The sequence below is a fragment of the Hyla sarda genome, unplaced genomic scaffold (genome assembly GCF_029499605.1).
Source record: "Hyla sarda isolate aHylSar1 unplaced genomic scaffold, aHylSar1.hap1 scaffold_319, whole genome shotgun sequence".
NCBI classification, from domain to species: domain Eukaryota; kingdom Metazoa; phylum Chordata; class Amphibia; order Anura; family Hylidae; genus Hyla; species Hyla sarda.
In genome coordinates this window covers 278,925-301,272 of record NW_026609923.1, presented here as the reverse complement: position 1 = coordinate 301,272, position 22,348 = coordinate 278,925, and the positions used below count along the sequence as shown (strand labels likewise).

Sequence of the window (22,348 nt, the reverse complement as noted above, 5' to 3'; positions counted from 1 at the left end):
TCATCACCTGTGTGAGTAACTACAAACCTCCTCCTCATCACCTGTGTGAGTAACTACAAACTCCTCCACATCACCTGTGTGAGGAACAAAAAAACCTCCTCCTCATCACCTGTGTGAGTAACTACAAACCTCCACATCACCTGTGTGAGGAACAAAAAAAACCTCCTCCTCATCACCTGTGTAAGGAACTACAAACCTCCTCATCACCTGTGTGAGTAAGTACAAACCTCCTCCTCATCACCTGTGTGAGTAAGTACAAACCTCCTCCTCATCACCTGTGTGAGTAAGTACAAACCTCCTCCTCATCACCTGTGTGAGGAACTACAAACCTCCTCATCACCTGTGTGAGGAACTACAAACCTCATCCTCATCACCTGTGTGAGGAACTACAAACCTCATCCTCATCACCTGTGTGAGTAAGTACAAACCTCCTCCTCATCACCTGTGTGAGGAACTACAAACCTCCTCCTTATCACCTGTGTGAGGAACTACAAACCTCCTCATCACCTGTGTGAGGAACTACAAACCTCATCCTCATCACCTGTGTGAGGAACTACAAACCTCATCCTCATCACCTGTGTGAGGAACTACAAACCTCCTCCTCCTCACCTGTGTGAGGAACAACAAACCTCCTCCTCCTCACCTGTGTGAGGAACAACAAACCTCCTCCTCATCACCAGTGTGAGGAACTACAAACCTCCTCCTCATCACCTGTGTGAGGAACTACAAACCTCCTCCTCATCACCTGTGTGAGGAACTACAAACCTCCTCCTCATCACCTGTGTGAGGAACTACAAACCTCCTCCTCATCACCTGTGTGAGGAACTACAAACCTCCTTCTCATCACCTGTGTGAGGAACTACAAACCTCCTTCTCATCACCTGTGTGAGGAACTACAAACCTCCTCCTCATCACCTGTGTGAGGAACTACAAACCTCCTCCTTATCACCTGTGTGAGGAACTACAAACCTCCTCCTTATCACCTGTGTGAGGAACTACAAACCTCCTCCTCCTCACCTGTGTGAGGAACTACAAACTACAAACCTCCTCCCCATCACCTGTGTGAGGCACTACAAACCTCCTCATCACCTGTGTGAGGAACTACAAACCTCCTCCAACATCACCTGTGTGAGTAACTACAAACCTCCTCCTCATCACCTGTGTGAGTAACTACAAACTCCTCCACATCACCTGTGTGAGGAACAAAAAAAAACCTCCTCATCACCTGTGTGAGGAACTACAAACCTCCTCCTTATCACCTGTGTGAGGAACTACAAACCTCCTCATCACCTGTGTGAGGAACAAACCTCATCCTCATCACCTGTGTGAGGAACTACAAACCTCATCCTCATCACCTGTGTGAGGAACTACAAACCTCCTCCTCCTCACCTGTGTGAGGAACAACAAACCTCCTCCTCCTCACCTGTGTGAGGAACAACAAACCTCCTCCTCATCACCAGTGTGAGGAACTACAAACCTCCTCCTCATCACCTGTGTGAGGAACTACAAACCTCCTCCTCATCACCTGTGTGAGGAACTACAAACCTCCTCCTCATCACCTGTGTGAGGAACTACAAACCTCCTCCTCATCACCTGTGTGAGGAACTACAAACCTCCTTCTCATCACCTGTGTGAGGAACTACAAACCTCCTTCTCATCACCTGTGTGAGGAACTACAAACCTCCTCCTCATCACCTGTGTGAGGAACTACAAACCTCCTCCTTATCACCTGTGTGAGGAACTACAAACCTCCTCCTTATCACCTGTGTGAGGAACTACAAACCTCCTCCTCCTCCTCACCTGTGTGAGGAACTACAAACTACAAACCTCCTCCCCATCACCTGTGTGAGGCACTACAAACCTCCTCATCACCTGTGTGAGGAACTACAAACCTCCTCCACATCACCTGTGTGAGTAACTACAAACCTCCTCCTCATCACCTGTGTGAGTAACTACAAACTCCTCCACATCACCTGTGTGAGGAACAAAAAAACCTCCTCCTCATCACCTGTGTGAGTAACTACAAACCTCCTCCACATCACCTGTGTGAGGAACAAAAAAACCTCCTCCTCATCACCTGTGTAAGGAACTACAAACCTCCTCATCACCTGTGTGAGTAAGTACAAACCTCCTCCTCATCACCTGTGTGAGTAAGTACAAACCTCCTCCTCATCACCTGTGTGAGTAAGTACAAACCTCCTCATCACCTGTGTGAGGAACTACAAACCTCCTCATCACCTGTGTGAGGAACTACAAACCTCCTCCTCATCACCTGTGTGAGGAACTACAAACCTCCTCCTCATCACCTGTGTGAGGAACTACAAACCTCCTCCTCATCACCTGTGTGAGGAACTACAAACCTCCTCCTTATCACCTGTGTGAGGAACTACAAACCTCATCCTCATCACCTGTGTGAGGAACTACAAACCTCATCCTCATCACCTGTGTGAGGAACTACAAACCTCCTCCTCCTCACCTGTGTGAGGAACAACAAACCTCATCCTCATCACCTGTGTGAGGAACTACAAACCTCCTCCTCATCACCTGTGTGAGGAACTACAAACCTCCTCCTCATCACCTGTGTGAGGAACTACAAACCTCCTCCTCATCACCTGTGTGAGGAACAACAAACCTCCTCCTCATCACCTGTGTGAGGAACTACAAACCTCCTCCTCATCACCTGTGTGAGGAACTACAAACCTCCTCCTCATCACCTGTGTGAGGAACTACAAACCTCCTCCTCATCACCTGTGTGAGGAACTACAAACCTCCTCCTCATCACCTGTGTGAGGAACTACAAACCTCCTCCTCATCACCTGTGTGAGGAACTACAAACCTCCTCCTCATCACCTGTGTGAGGAACTACAAACCTCCTCCTCATCACCTGTGTGAGGAACTACAAACCTCCTCCTCATCACCTGTGTGAGGAACTACAAACCTCCTCCTCATCACCTGTGTGAGGAACTACAAACCTCCTCCTTATCACCTGTGTGAGGAACTACAAACCTCCTCCTCCTCACCTGTGTGAGGAACTACAAACTACAAACCTCCTCCCCATCACCTGTGTGAGGCACTACAAACCTCCTCCTCTTTCACCACCTCCTTCTCCTCTTCCATCTTTTCCTCCTCCTCCTCCTTCTACTCCTCTTCCTCCTTTTTTTCTCTTAATCCTTGACCTCCTTCACCCCGTCTTATCTTTCTCCTCCTCCTTCTTTTCAATCTTCTCCTCCTTCTTCCTTCTCATCCTCCTTTTCCTCCTCCACCCTCTGCTCCTCCCCCCCCCCCCCCCCCCCCCCCCCGCTTTCTCCTCATCCTCCTCACCTGTGTGCTGGAAGTTTGTTCTCTCTTCATCGTATGTAAACCACATCTTTGACTCTCGTCTCTCAATGAAGAAGCTAAAGCAAAATGAAAAAGAGGCGGTGACTATCCATATATATCTATATCCATACACACACATCTATATTATCTATATCCACACACACACACACACATCTATATTATCTACATCCACACACACACATCTATATTATCTATATCCACACACACATCTATATTATCTATATCCACACACATATCTATATTATCTATATCCACACACACATCTATATTATCTATATCCACACACACACATCTATATTATCTATATCCACACACACATATCTATATTATCTATATCCACATATCTATATTATCTATATCCACACACACACATCTATATTATCTATATCCATACACACATATCTATATTATCTATATCCACATATCTATATTATCTATATCCACACACATCTATATTATCTATATCCACACACACACACACACATCTATATTATCTATATCCATACACACATATCTATATTATCTATATCCACATATCTATATTATCTATATCCACACACATCTATATTATCTATATCCATACACACATCTATATTATCTATATCCACACACACATATCTATATTATCTATATCCACACACACATATCTATATTATCTATATCCACACACACATATCTATATTATCTATATCCACACACACATATCTATATTATCTATATCCACACACATATCTATATTATCTATATCCACACACATATCTATATTATCTATATCCACACACATACATCTATATTATCTATATCCACACACATATCTATATTATCTATATCCACACACATATCTATATTATCTATATCCACACACATATCTATATTATCTATATCCACACACACATATCTATATTATCTATATCCACACATATCTATATTATCTATATCCACACATATCTATATTATCTATATCCACACACATATATCTATATTATCTATATCCACACACACACACATCTATATTATCTATATCCACACACACACATATCTATATTATCTATATCCACACACACATCTATATTATCTATATCCACACACACACATCTATATTATCTATATCCACACACACACATCTATATTATCTATATCCACACACACACACATCTATATTATCTATATCCACACACACATCTATATTATCTATATCCACACACACATCTATATTATCTATATCCACACACACATCTATATTATCTATATCCACACACACATCTATATTATCTATATCCACACACACATCTATATTATCTATATCCACACATACATCTATATTATCTATATCCACACACACATATCTATATTATCTATATCCACACACATCTATATTATCTATATCCACACACACACATCTATATTATCTATATCCACACACACATCTATATTATCTATATCCACACACACATATCTATATTATCTATATCCACACACACATCTATATTATCTATATCCACACACATCTATATTATCTATATCCACACACACACATCTATATTATCTATATCCACACACACATCTATATTATCTATATCCACACACATCTATATTATCTATATCCACACACACACATCTATATTATCTATATCCACACACATATCTATATTATCTATATCCATACACATCTATATTATCTATATCCACACACATATCTATCTATTATCTATATCAACACACATATCTATATTATCTATATCCGCACACATATCTATATTATCTATATCCACACACATATCTATATTATCTATATCCACACACATATCTATATTATCTATATCCACACACATATCTATCTATTATCTATATCAACACACATATCTATATTATCTATATCCGCACACATATCTATATTATCTATATCCACACACATATCTATATTATCTATATCCACACACACATATCTATATTATCTATATCCACACACATCTATATTATCTATATCCACACACATATCTATATTATCTATATCCACACACATATCTATATTATCTATATCCACACACATATCTATATTATCTATATCCACACACATATCTATATTATCTATATCCACACACATATCTATATTATCTATATCCACACACACATCTATATTATCTATATCCACACACACACATCTATATTATCTATATCCACACACACACATCTATATTATCTATATCCACACACATATCTATATTATCTATATCCACACACACATCTATATCCACACACATATCTATATTATCTATATCCACACACACACATCTATATTATCTATATCCACACACATATCTATATTATCTATATCCACACACACATCTATATCCACACACATATCTATATTATCTATATCCACACACACACACACATCTATATTATCTATATCCACACACACACACACATCTATATTATCTATATCCACACATATCTATATTATCTATATCCACACACACATCTATATTATCTATATCCACACACACATATCTATATTATCTATATCCACACACATATCTATATTATCTATATCCACACACACACACACATCTATATTATCTATATCCACACATATCTATATTATCTATATCCACACACACACACACATCTATATTATCTATATCCACACATATCTATATTATCTATATCCACACACACATCTATATTATCTATATCCACACACACATATCTATATTATCTATATCCACACACACATATCTATATTATCTATATCCACACACACACATATCTATATTATCTATATCCACACACACATCTATATTATCTATATCCACACACACATATCTATATTATCTATATCCACACACACATATCTATATTATCTATATCCACACACATCTATATTATCTATATCCACACACACACACATCTATATTATCTATATCCACACACATATCTATATTATCTATATCCACACACATCTATATTATCTATATCCACACACACACATCTATATTATCTATATCCACACACACACATATCTATATTATCTATATTCACACACACACACACATCTATATTATCTATATCCACACACACACATATCTATATTATCTATATCCACACACACATCTATATTATCTATATCCACACACACATCTATATTATCTATATCCACACACACATATCTATATTATCTATATCCACACACACATATCTATATTATCTATATCCACACACACATCTATATTATCTATATCCACACACACACATATCTATATTATCTATATCCACACACACACATATCTATATTATCTATATCCACACACACATCTATATTATCTATATCCACACACACATCTATATTATCTATATCCACACACATATCTATATTATCTATATCCACACACACATATCTATATTATCTATATCCACATATCTATATTATCTATATCCACACACATACATCTATATTATCTATATCCACACACATACATCTATATTATCTATATCCACACACACATATCTATATTATCTATATCCACACACACATATCTATATTATCTATATCCACACACATATCTATATTATCTATATCCACACACATATCTATATTATCTATATCCACACACATATCTATATTATCTATATCCACACACATATCTATATTATCTATATCCACACACATATCTATATTATCTATATCCACACACATATCTATATTATCTATATCCACACACATATCTATATTATCTATATCCACACACACATATCTATATTATCTATATCCACACACACATATCTATATTATCTATATCCACACACACATATCTATATTATCTATATCCACACACACATATCTATATTATCTATATCCACACACATCTCTATATTATCTATATCCACACACATCTCTATATTATCTATATCCACACACATCTCTATATTATCTATATCCAAACACATATCTATATTATCTATATCCACACACACACATATCTATATTATCTATATCCACACACACATATCTATATTATCTATATCCACACACATCTCTATATTATCTATATCCACACACATCTCTATATTATCTATATCCACACACATATCTATATCCACACACATATCTATATTATCTATATCCACACACACACATATCTATATTATCTATATCCACACACACATATCTATATTATCTATATCCACACACATCTATATTATCTATATCCACACACACATATCTATATTATCTATATCCACACACATCTCTATATTATCTATATCCACACACATCTCTATATTATCTATATCCACACACATATCTATATTATCTATATCCACACACACACATATCTATATTATCTATATCCACACACACATATCTATATTATCTATATCCACACACACATATCTATATTATCTATATCCACACACACATATCTATATTATCTATATCCACACACACATCTATATTATCTATATCCACACACATATCTATATTATCTATATCCACACACATATCTATATTATCTATATCCACACATATCTATATTATCTATATCCACACACACACACACATCTATATTATCTATATCCACACACACATCTATATTATCTATATCCACACACACATCTATATTATCTATATCCACACACACATCTATATTATCTATATCCACACACATCTATATTATCTATATCCACACACACACATCTATATTATCTATATCCACACACATATCTATATCCACACACATATCTATATTATCTATATCCACACACATATCTATATTATCTATATCCACACACACATCTATATTATCTATATCCACACACATATCTATATCCACACACATATCTATATCCACACACATATCTATATCCACACACACACACACATCTATATTATCTATATCCACACACACATCTATATTATCTATATCCACACATATCTATATTATCTATATCCACACACACATCTATATTATCTATATCCACACACACATCTATATTATCTATATCCACACACATCTATATTATCTATATCCACACACACATCTATATTATCTATATCCACACACACATCTATATTATCTATATCCACACATATCTATATTATCTATATCCACACACACACACATCTATATTATCTATATCCACACACACATCTATATTATCTATATCCATACACACATATCTATATTATCTATATCCACACACACATCTATATTATCTATATCCACACACACATCTATATTATCTATATCCACACACACATCTATATTATCTATATCCACACACACACACACATCTATATTATCTATATCCACACACACACACATCTATATTATCTATATCCACACACACATCTATATTATCTATATCCACACACACACATCTATATTATCTATATCCACACACACATATCTATATTATCTATATCCACACACATCTATATTATCTATATCCACACACACATCTATATTATCTATATCCACACACACATCTATATTATCTATATCCACACACACATCTATATTATCTATATCCACACACACATCTATATTATCTATATCCACACACACACACATCTATATTATCTATATCCACACACACACACATCTATATTATCTATATCCACACACACACACATCTATATTATCTATATCCACACACACATATCTATATTATGTATATCCACACACACACACACACATCTATATTATCTATATCCACACACACACACATCTATATTATCTATATCCACACACACACATCTATATTATCTATATCCACACACACATATCTATATTATCTATATCCACACATCTATATTATCTATATCCACACACACATCTATATTATCTATATCCACACACACACACATCTATATTATCTATATCCACACACACATCTATATTATCTATATCCACACACACACACATCTATATTATCTATATCCACACACACACATATCTATATTATCTATATCCACACACATCTATATTATCTATATCCACACACACACATCTATATTATCTATATCCACACACACACATCTATATTATCTATATCCACACACACATCTATATTATCTATATCCACACACATATCTATATTATCTATATCCACACACATATCTATATTATCTATATCCACACACACACATCTATATTATCTATATCCACACATATCTATATTATCTATATCCACACACATATCTATATTATCTATATCCACACACACACACATCTATATTATCTATATCCACACACACACACATCTATATTATCTATATCCACACACACATATCTATATTATCTATATCCACATATCTATATTATCTATATCCACACACACATCTATATTATCTATATCCACACACATATCTATATTATCTATATCCACACACACACATCTATATTATCTATATCCACACATATCTATATTATCTATATCCACACACACATCTATATTATCTATATCCACACACATCTATATTATCTATATCCACACACACATCTATATTATCTATATCCACACATATCTATATTATCTATATCCACACACATCTATATTATCTATATCCACACACACATATCTATATTATCTATATCCACACATATCTATATTATCTATATCCACACACATATCTATATTATCTATATCCACACACACATCTATATTATCTATATCCACACATATCTATATTATCTATATCCACACACATCTATATTATCTATATCCACACACACATATCTATATTATCTATATCCACACATATCTATATTATCTATATCCACACACACATCTATATTATCTATATCCACACACACACACATCTATATTATCTATATCCACACACACATATCTATATTATCTATATTATCTATATCCACACACACATCTATATTATCTATATCCACACACACATATCTATATTATCTATATCCACACACACACATCTATATTATCTATATCCACACATATCTATATTATCTATATCCACACACATTTCCCTTACGTCCTAACCAGCAGGATAAGTGGGAATATCTGCCCCTGTGAACTGGTAGGACAGACAGAATGTTAATGAAGTCAAGCAAATAAAATAGCAATTAATGACTAATTGGCCCCAACAACAGTGCGGTTTTTTCTGTCCTGTCGGACTGATGGACAGACGGTGCGGCCTCCATAGGCTGCTGTACACATTACTAACCTTTGTCTTATTCTTGATGATCAGCTGTTCTGCCGCCTCCCTGATCTCTGCAGGTTATGGACGATTATCCTGTTGGTTTGTTACAGGAGCCGTGTGTCGCTCCATGTTCTGCTTCTTTATGTTCTATACTCTGTTACTGCTCTTGTATACTCTGTATACTTTCCTGACAGTGCTCCTGTATACTCTGTATACTGTCGCTGCTTCTGTATACTCTGTATCTGTATGCTCTGTATACTTTGTTACTGCTCTTGTATACTCTGTATACTTTCCTGACAGTGCTCCTGTATACTCCGTATACTGTCGCTGCTTCTGTATACTCTGTTTCTGTATGCTCTGTATACTTTGTTACTGCTCCTGTATACTCTGTATACTTTCCTGACAGTGCTCCTGTATACTCCGTATACTGTCGCTGCTTCTGTATACTCTGTATCTGTATGCTCTGTATACTTTGTTACTGCTCTTGTATACTCTGTATACTTTCCTGACAGTGCTCCTGTATACTCCGTATACTGTCGCTGCTTCTGTATACTCTGTATCTGTATCTGTATGCTCTGTATACTTTGTTACTGCTCTTGTATACTCTGTATACTTTCCTGACAGTGCTCCTGTATACTCCGTATACTGTCGCTGCTTCTGTATACTCTGTTTCTGTATGCTCTGTATACTTTGTTACTGCTCTTGTATACTCTGTATACTTTCCTGACAGTGCTCCTGTATACTCCGTATACTGTCGCTGCTTCTGTATACTCTGTATCTGTATCTGTATGCTCTGTATACTTTGTTACTGCTCTTGTATACTCTGTATACTTTCCTGACAGTGCTCCTGTATACTCCGTATACTGTTGCTGCTTCTGTATACTCTGTTTCTGTATGCTCTGTATACTTTGTTACTGCTCTTGTATACTCTGTATACTTTCCTGACAGTGCTCCTGTATACTCCGTATACTGTCGCTGCTTCTGTATACTCTGTATCTGTATCTGTATGCTCTGTATACTTTGTTACTGCTCTTGTATACTCTGTATACTTTCCTGACAGTGCTCCTGTATACTCCGTATACTGTCGCTGCTTCTGTATACTCTGTTTCTGTATGCTCTGTATACTTTGTTACTGCTCTTGTATACTCTGTAAACTTTCTTGGCTGTTACTGATCCTGTATACTCTGTATACTGTCGCTGCTTCCATGTACACTGTGTCTGCTCCATACTCCTCATTGCTCTGTGTGTTTGCTGTTTATAAAGTTATCCTGTTTGATTCCCCTCAGCTGACGTCTGATGTCACTCCGGAGGCGGGGCCTAACTCCAATGGAGCCAAATTCAAATAGGAAAACTCCACTCTGCTGCACGATGCCTGGTCAGTGACTAGTCTGCAGTCTGTGTATATATACAGTACAGTGATCAGTGACTAGTCTGCAGTCTGTATATATACAGTACAGTGGTCAGTGACTAGTCTGCAGTCTGTATATATACAGTACAGTGGTCAGTGACTAGTCTGCAGTCTGTATATATACAGTACAGTGGTCAGTGACTAGTCTGCAGTCTGTATATACAGTACAGTGGTCAGTGACTAGTCTGCAGTCTGTATATACAGTACAGTGGTCAGTGACTAGTCTGCAGTCTGTATATATACAGTACAGTGATCAGTGACTAGTCTGCAGTCTGTGTATATACAGTACAGTGGTCAGTGACTAGTCTGCAGTCTGTGTATATACAGTACAGTGGTCAGTGACTAGTCTGCAGTCTGTATATATACAGTACAGTGGTCAGTGACTAGTCTACAGTCTGTATATACAGTACAGTGATCAGTGACTAGTCTGCAGTCTGTGTATATACAGTACAGTGGTCAGTGACTAGTCTGCAGTCTGTGTATATACAGTATAGTGGTCAGTGACTAGTCTGCAGTCTGTATATATACAGTACAGTGGTCAGTGACTAGTCTGCAGTCTGTATATATACAGTACAGTGGTCAGTGACTAGTCTGCAGTCTGTATATATACAGTACAGTGGTCAGTGACTAGTCTGCAGTCTGTGTATATATACAGTACAGTGGTCAGTGACTAGTCTGCAGTCTGTGTATTTACAGTACAGTGGTCAGTGACTAGTCTGCAGTCTGTATATATACAGTACAGTGGTCAGTGACTAGTCTGCAGTCTGTATATATACAGTACAGTGGTCAGTGACTAGTCTGCAGTCTGTGTATTTACAGTACAGTGGTCAGTGACTAGTCTGCAGTCTGTATATATACAGTACAGTGGTCAGTGACTAGTCTGCAGTCTGTATATATACAGTACAGTGGTCAGTGACTAGTCTGCAGTCTGTGTATATACAGTACAGTGGTCAGTGACTAGTCTGCAGTCTGTATATATACAGTACAGTGGTCAGTGACTAGTCTGCAGTCTGTGTATATACAGCACATTGGTCAGTGACTAGTCTGCAGTCTGTATATACAGTACAGTGGTCAGTGACTAATCTGCAGTCTGTATATACAGTACAGTGGTCAGTGACTAGTCTGCAGTCTGTATATACAGTACAGTGGTCAGTGACTAGTCTGCAGTCTGTATATATACAGTACAGTGGTCAGTGACTAGTCTGCAGTCTGTATATATACAGTACAGTGGTCAGTGACTAGTCTGCAGTCTGTGTATATACAGTACAGTGGTCAGTGACTAGTCTGCAGTCTGTGTATATACAGTACAGTGGTCAGTGACTAGTCTGCAGTCTGTATATATACAGCACATTGGTCAGTGACTAGTCTGCAGTCTATATATACAGTACAGTGGTCAGTGACTAGTCTGCAGTCTGTATATATACAGTACAGTGGTCAGTGACTAGTCTGCAGTCTGTATATATACAGTACAGTGGTCAGTGACTAGTCTGCAGTCTGTATATACAGTACAGTGGTCAGTGACTAGTCTGCAGTCTGTGTATATACAGTACAGTGGTCAGTGACTAGTCTGCAGTCTGTATATATACAGTACAGTGGTCAGTGACTAGTCTGCAGTCTGTATATATACAGTACAGTGGTCAGTGACTAGTCTGCAGTCTGTATATATACAGTACAGTGGTCAGTGACTAGTCTGCAGTCTGTGTATATACAGTACAGTGGTCAGTGACTAGTCTGCAGTCTGTGTATATACAGTACAGTGGTCAGTGACTAGTCTGCAGTCTGTATATATACAGTACAGTGGTCAGTGACTAGTCTGCAGTCTATATATACAGTACAGTGGTCAGTGACTAGTCTGCAGTCTGTGTATATACAGTACAGTGGTCAGTGACTAGTCTGCAGTCTGTGTATTTACAGTACAGTGGTCAGTGACTAGTCTGCAGTCTGTATATATACAGTACAGTGGTCAGTGACTAGTCTGCAGTCTGTATATATACAGTACAGTGGTCAGTGACTAGTCTACAGTCTGTATATACAGTACAGTGGTCAGTGACTAGTCTGCAGTCTGTATATACAGTACAGTGGTCAGTGACTAGTCTGCAGTCAGTATATACAGTACAGTGGTCAGTGACTAGTCTGCAGTCTGTGTATATATACAGTACAGTGGTCAGTGACTAGTCTGCAGTCTGTGTATATATACAGTACAGTGGTCAGTGACTAGTCTGCAGTCTGTATATATACAGTACAGTGGTCAGTGACTAGTCTGCAGTCTGTATATATACAGTACAGTGGTCAGTGACTAGTCTGCAGTCTGTATATATACAGTACAGTGGTCAGTGACTAGTCTGCAGTCTGTGTATATATACAGTACAGTGGTCAGTGACTAGTCTGCAGTCTGTATATATACAGTACAGTGGTCAGTGACTAGTCTGCAGTCTGTATATATACAGTACAGTGGTCAGTGACTAGTCTGCAGTCTGTATATATACAGTACAGTGATCAGTGACTAGTCTGCAGTCTGTGTATATACAGTACAGTGGTCAGTGACTAGTCTGCAGTCTGTATATATACAGTACAGTGGTCAGTGACTAGTCTACAGTCTGTATATACAGTACAGTGATCAGTGACTAGTCTGCAGTCTGTATATATACAGTATAGTGGTCAGTGACTAGTCTGCAGTCTGTATATATACAGTACAGTGGTCAGTGACTAGTCTACAGTCTGTATATACAGTACAGTGATCAGTGACTAGTCTGCAGTCTGTATATATACAGTACAGTGGTCAGTGACTAGTCTGCAGTCTGTGTATATACAGTACAGTGGTCAGTGACTAGTCTGCAGTCTGTGTATATACAGTACAGTGGTCAGTGACTAGTCTGCAGTCTGTGTATATACAGTACAGTGGTCAGTGACTAGTCTGCAGTCTGTATATACAGTATAGTGGTCAGTGACTAGTCTGCAGTCTGTGTATATACAGTACAGTGGTCAGTGACTAGTCTGCAGTCTGTATATATACAGTACAGTGGTCAGTGACTAGTCTTCAGTCTGTATATATACAGTACAGTGGTCAGTGACTAGTCTGCAGTCTGTGTATATACAGTACAGTGGTCAGTGACTAGTCTGCAGTCTGTATATATACAGTACAGTGGTCAGTGACTAGTCTGCAGTCTGTATAAATACAGTACAGTGGTCAGTGACTAGTCTGCAGTCTGTATATATACAGTACAGTGGTCAGTGACTAGTCTGCAGTCTGTATATACAGTACAGTGGTCAGTGACTAGTCTGCAGTCTGTATATATACAGTACAGTGGTCAGTGACTAGTCTGCAGTCTGTGTATATACAGTACAGTGGTCAGTGACTAGTCTGCAGTCTGTATATATACAGTACAGTGGTCAGTGACTAGTCTGCAGTCTGTATATATACAGTACAGTGGTCAGTGACTAGTCTGCAGTCTGTATATATACAGTATAGTGGTCAGTGACTAGTCTGCAGTCTGTATATACAGTACAGTGGTCAGTGACTAATCTGCAGTCTGTATATACAGTACAGTGGTCAGTGACTAGTCTGCAGTCTGTATATACAGTACAGTGGTCAGTGACTAGTCTGCAGTCTGTATATACAGTACAGTGGTCAGTGACTAGTCTGCAGTCTGTATATATACAGTACAGTGGTCAGTGACTAGTCTGCAGTCTGTATATATACAGTACAGTGGTCAGTGACTAGTCTACAGTCTGTATATACAGTACAGTGGTCAGTGACTAGTCTGCAGTCTGTATATATACAGTACAGTGGTCAGTGACTAGTCTGCAGTCTGTGTATATATACAGTACAGTGGTCAGTGACTAGTCTGCAGTCTGTGTATATACAGTATAGTGGTCAGTGACTAGTCTACAGTCTGTATATACAGTACAGTGGTCAGTGACTAGTCTGCAGTCTGTATATATACAGTACAGTGGTCAGTGACTAGTCTGCAGTCTGTGTATATATACAGTACAGTGGTCAGTGACTAGTCTGCAGTCTGTGTATATACAGTATAGTGGTCAGTGACTAGTCTGCAGTCTGTATATATACAGTACAGTGGTCAGTGACTAGTCTGCAGTCTGTATATATACAGTACAGTGGTCAGTGACTAGTCTGCAGTCTGTGTATATACAGTACAGTGGTCAGTGACTAGTCTGCAGTCTGTGTATATACAGTACAGTGGTCAGTGACTAGTCTGCAGTCTGTATATATACAGTACAGTGGTCAGTGACTAGTCTGCAGTCTGTATATATACAGTACAGTGGTCAGTGACTAGTCTGCAGTCTGTATATACAGTACAGTGGTCAGTGACTAGTCTGCAGTCTGTGTATATACAGTACAGTGGTCAGTGACTAGTCTGCAGTCTGTGTATATACAGTACAGTGGTCAGTGACTAGTCTGCAGTCTGTATATACAGTACAGTGGTCAGTGACTAGTCTGCAGTCTGTATATATACAGTACAGTGGTCAGTGACTAGTCTGTAGTCTGTATATATACAGTACAGTGGTCAGTGACTAGTCTGCAGTCTGTGTATATACAGTACAGTGGTCAGTGACTAGTCTGCAGTCTGTGTATATACAGTACAGTGGTCAGTGACTAGTCTGCAGTCTGTATATATACAGTACAGTGGTCAGTGACTAGTCTGCAGTCTGTATATATACAATACAGTGGTCAGTGACTAGTCTGCAGTCTGTATATATACAGCACATTGGTCAGTGACTAGTCTGCAGTCTGGGCTCCAGGTTCCAGCCCCATCAGGACATCTTCCGTAAGGAGCCATCAGTAACACCCATGTGTTCAGGCAGCACAGTGGTCAGTGACTAGCTCCGCCCATCAGTAACACCCATGTGTTCGGGCAGCACAGTGGTCAGTGACTAGCTCCGCCCATCAGTAACATCCATGTGTTCGGGCAGCACAGTGGTCAGTGACTAGCTCCGCCCATCAGTAACATCCATGTGTTCGGGCAGCACAGTGGTCAGTGACTAGCTCCGCCCATCAGTAGCATCCATGTGTTCGGGCAGCACAGGGGTCAGTGACTAGCTCCGCCCATCAGTAGCATCCATGTGTTCGGGCAGCACAGTGGTCAGTGACTAGCTCCGCCCATCAGTAACATCCATGTGTTCGGGCAGCACAGTGGTTAGTGACTAGCTCCGCCCATCAGTAACATCCATGTGTTCGGGCAGCACAGTGGTCAGTGACTAGCTCTGCCCATCAGTAACATCCATGTGTTCGGGCAGCACAGTGGTCAGTGACTAGCTCCGCCCATCAGGAACACCCATGTGTTCGGGCAGCACAGTGGTCAGTGACTAGCTCCGCCCATCAGTAACATCCATGTGATCGGGCAGCACAGTGGTCAGTGACTAGCTCCGCCCATCAGGAACATCCATGTGTTCGGGCAGCACAGTGGTCAGTGACTAGCTCCGCCCATCAGGAACACCCATGTGTTCGGGCAGCACAGTGGTCAGTGACTAGCTCCGCCCATCAGTAACATCCATGTGTTCGGGCAGCACAGTGGTCAGTGACTAGCTCCGCCCATCAGTAACATACATACTTTGTGTATTATAGAGAAGCTTTCCTGTGACAGTAATCTTGATGTAAAGATTTTTAGGGATCTTTTTGGGTACATTCCTGCCTCCGCCTTCCCTCCTAGTAGAGGATTTGTATTTACTTGTTTTCGGTGACTGTTCTGGGCGCCAGGTGACGTCTAACCACAGACATCTGTGACCCCCATCTGGCGGACACCTATGAATAATCCCAGGTGTCCTTCATGCTGTCCTGCTCTTCTGCCTGAGGCTGAACCATCAGGACGCTGTAATACGGGTAAAGACATTTGGAGTCTTCAGTCTGCGCCCAGCAGTGAGGACGCATCACACAGCGGATGAAGTTCACTCTTCTGAATCTAGGGGGCAGTGAAATATTTATTCTCAATGAAGACGACCCAGAGACTACTTAATCCATCCGCTCGGGGGACCAGGATCTTGGGGAAGCTCCAGAAGCCACCTCTAGGGGCCATGGGGCCTCAAAGTGGACGATTCTCTCCTCATATGAAGCTAAATAAGGCCTCCTGAGAAGGCGCCGCTAACCAAAGTGGACGAGTCTCTCCTCATATGAAGCTAAGTAAGGCCTCCTGAGAAGGTGCCGCTAACCAAAGTGGACGAGTCTCTCCTCATATGAAGCTAAGTAAGGCCTCCTGAGAAGGTGCCGCTAACCAAAGTGGACGAGTCTCTCCTCATATGAAGCTAAGTAAGGCCTCCTGAGAAGGCGCCGCTAACCAAAGTGGACGAGTCTCTCCTCATATGAAGCTAAATAAGGCCTCCTGAGAAGGTGCCGCTAACCAAAGTGCATGAGGCTCTCCTCATATGAAGCTAAATAAGGCATCCTGAGAAGGTGCCGCTAACCAAAGTGCACGAGGCTCTCCTCATATGAAGCTAAATAAGGCATCCTGAGAAGGTGCCGCTAACCAAAGTGGACGAGTCTCTCCTCATATGAAGCTAAATAAGGCCTCCTGAGAAGGTGCCGCTAACCAAAGTGGACGAGTCTCTCCTCATATGAAGCTAAATAAGGCCTCCTGAGAAGGTGCCGCTAACCAAAGTGGACGAGTGTCTCCTCATATGAAGCTAAATAAGGCCTCCTGAGAAGGTGCCGCTAACCAAAGTGGACGAGTGTCTCCTCATATGAAGCTAAATAAGGCCTCCTGAGAAGGTGCCGCTAACCAAAGTGGTCGAGTCTCTCCTCATATGAAGGTAAATAAGGCCTCCTGAGAAGGCGCCGCTAACCAAAGTGGACGTGTCTCTCCTCATATGAAGCTAAATAAGGCCTCCTGAGAAGGCGCCGCTAACCAAAGTGGACGAGTCTCTCCTCATATGAAGCTAAATAAGGCCTCCTGAGAAGGTGCCGCTAACCAAAGTGGACGAGTCTCTCCTCATATGAAGCTAAATAAGGCCTCCTGAGAAGGCGCCGCTAACCAAAGTGGACGAGTCTCTCCTCATATGAAGCTAAATAAGGCCTCCTGAGAAGGTGCCGCTAACCAAAGTGGACGAGTCTCTCCTCATATGAAGCTAAGTAAGGCCTCCTGAGAAGGTGCCGCTAACCAAAGTGGACGAGTCTCTCCTCATATGAAGCTAAGTAAGGCCTCCTGAGAAGGTGCCGCTAACCAAAGTGGACGAGTGTCTCCTCATATGAAGCTAAATAAGGCCTCCTGAGAAGGCGCCGCTAACCAAAGTGGACGAGTCTCTCCTCATATGAAGGTAAATAAGGCCTCCTGAGAAGGTGCCGCTAACCAAAGTGGACGAGTCTCTCCTCATATGAAGCTAAATAAGGCCTCCTGAGAAGGTGCCGCTAACCAAAGTGGACGTGTCTCTCCTCATATGAAGCTAAATAAGGCCTCCTGAGAAGGTGCCGCTAACCAAAGTGGACGTGTCTCTCCTCATATGAAGCTAAATAAGGCCTCCTGAGAAGGTGCCACTAACCAAAGTGGACGTGTCTCTCCTCATATGAAGTTAAATAAGGCCTCCTGAGAAGGCGCCGCTAACCAAAGTGGACGAGTCTCTCCTCATATGAAGCTAAATAAGGCCTCCTGAGAAGGCGCCGCTAACCAAAGTGGACGTGTCTCTCCTCATATGAAGCTAAATAAGGCCTCCTGAGAAGGTGCCGCTAACCAAAGTGGACGAGTCTCTCCTCATATGAAGCTAAATAAGGCCTCCTGAGAAGGTGCCGCTAACCAAAGTGGACGTGTCTCTCCTCATATGAAGCTAAATAAGGCCTCCTGAGAAGGTGCCGCTAACCAAAGTGGACGAGTGTCTCCTCATATGAAGCTAAATAAGGCCTCCTGAGAAGGTGCCGCTAACCAAAGTGGACGAGTGTCTCCTCATATGAAGTTAAATAAGGCCTCCTGAGAAGGCGCCACTAACCAAAGTGGATGAGTCTCTCCTCATATGAAGTTAAATAAGGCCTCCTGAGAAGGTGCCGCTAACCAAAGCGGTTTTACTCCATGTTCCCGATTGTGAGGATTCACTTGGAATGAAGTTCTGCGTCTAAGGTTGACTTAGCGTTTGCATAATTGTCTAAAAGGACCTTAGTCCCTGCTGTGCACAGGACCAACTTGCAGAACCCTATGGATTAAGGTGTAGAATGCACCTTAAGAAGATTCTACTCTGCTGCTGATCCCTCAGCTTCTGATTCATTCAGATATTGGTTCTCCTCTCAGGATGATAGCCAAGCACAATTTTAATCCATCTTATAGTGGATTTTCTTGTGATGCTGCTCTGCAAGCAATGTAAGATTGGCCTTAAATCTAGGCCTCTATCCTGCCAGGAGAAGGCCATTGTGGCTTAAACCTTGGATGCCTCCAAGTATAACGTATGTGCCTCTCTTACAAGCCAGGTCGGCTATTGGGCAGAACTTAATATATATGTAGGGCCTTGCAGATAAAAGCAAATGCCCCCCTCAAAACGTTTAGGTGTTGGGGTAACCAAGATCTAGGATCTAATCCTTTCTTGGCCAATCTAAGCCTCTAAGTGGCCATGGACCTCAGAAAGCGATAAAAAACGTTTTTCTGTGGGACAAGTAGTCCAGCTTATGACGTCCCTCTCATTCCGCTAACACTTCCAATATTTCCTCGTATTATTCGGACCTCCCATTGGAGGCCATGTCATTTTTTTCCCTGACAGAGTTTGTTCCAGATCCCTGGGTCCTGAATGTTATAGGATGGAGTACAGCATAGACTTTTTATTTATTTTCCCAGGAAAAGTTTATTTCCACGAAGTTACTTCTGTGAGAAGCATGCAGGTTTGTAGGAGTCTATCCTGGTATACAGGAGGAAAGGGGAGGGTCCTCTAGGAGTTTATTCGCCAGTTTTTTTCTTGTCCCAAAGTCTACCGATTCATAAGTAGAACAAAAGGAAGTAGACGGCACTCACCAGAAATCTGGAAACTTTATTTCTTCATATGCGGAGTCACGGGCAGGTCAGGGGATTAGCGGTGGGCAGGGGGCGTGTGTAGGAACGTTTCGTGTGTATGACGCACTTCCTCAGCCACGTAATGACTGTTTTGGATGAAACCATTAAATTCGTCATCAGCATCCTGAGACCAGGAGCCCTGATGGTCACACCAGATTGGTAGGATGCCCACCATCTCATCCCTGTGTGCCAGGCTCACAGGAAATATTCTGAGTGGCATGGAGCCTGGGCAGATGAAGCTCTTCAGTTGGCCACTTTGTCCTTCAGCATCACCTCAGCACTACATCTTAACCAAGATGGTCATAGCTGTAGTATTCCTCTATAAGAGGTTTGGATATCGTCCTGTTCTTGGATGATTGACTCTTCATGATGCCCTCAGAGGAAATTCTTCATCTTCTCTTCTGCTAGCTCAGTCTTTCTCCAGCAATTTGGCTGGATAATAAAGTGGCAGAAATCAGAGATCACCCTCCACACCAGGAGGTTTCTGGGCTTCATAGTAGATCTGCCAATATGACTCTTTCTCATTCTCCAGGAAAGAAAAAGAAGAAAGGCGCTCCCTGTGGAGTAAAGCCAGCACGAGGGTGGGGGAGGGGAAAGAATGAAATATCCGTGCTCACCCTGCTAAGTTGTGTGAGGACATACACAACTATGCTGAACACTTGAGATTTTAAGGATCACAATCCTGTCGTCTGCAGCCTTCCTGGAAGATATGTGGAATAAAACAAGACTTCAAAGAGAACCAGGATTTTCGGCGCTGACCATGAAGGAGATAGCGGAGCCCAGGTAGGGAAAGAGGTTTAATAGCAACGTGTTTCACTGCGCTTGCGCGGCTTCATCAGGCTTGACACACAGCAGTTGTTCAGAGGTTACATACTCACACGGTTAACCCATTAAAGTGCATGATAATAATATAATCCAGATAATATAACATATAAAAAATATAAAAGTAGCGACAAATGTATACATGCATGTATGAAACATACAACACTGATCATAACATATTAAAGCTAATTATAACCATATAAAAACATCAGAAAAGATCAAAAAAGATTCAAAAAGACGCATGATGTGAATTAGGTTCTAAACATAGGCTGAGAAAAGAGATTTTAAACTAAAAAGTTTAAAAAGTGAACTGCATGGTTTATGTCGGGAATATCAGACAAGGGCAAACGCTGTAATAGAACCAAAGAAAAAATTAGTTAAAGCAAATATAATAGAAAAATTATATAAATATATAAATTATATATGTAAATAAATATATAAGCAAAGAAATAATAAATGAAATCAACGAGTATTTTCAATTGTTTCATTTAAACCATGCGGAAATAAAGTTGCTAGCTTATGGATCTAAAAGCTCTCACGATTAATGAAACATTGAAACCTATTTAAATTGTTTTTAAAATGATCAAGTTTAAAGAATCTATACAATTATTGAGTTTTAACGAAAAATGT

At 40.1% G+C, this 22,348-nt stretch overlaps 1 protein-coding gene across 1 annotated transcript in view; it reads right to left on the bottom strand.

The window, feature by feature from the left end:
- Positions 1-22,348, bottom strand: part of LOC130329598 (interphotoreceptor matrix proteoglycan 2-like) — an 88,001-nt gene that overhangs the window by 8,665 nt on the left and 56,988 nt on the right. The window contains exon 6 of the mRNA XM_056553505.1: positions 3,322-3,395. Within this exon, the coding sequence (XP_056409480.1) occupies positions 3,322-3,395 (74 nt within the window). The remainder of the gene's footprint in view (positions 1-3,321; positions 3,396-22,348) is intronic.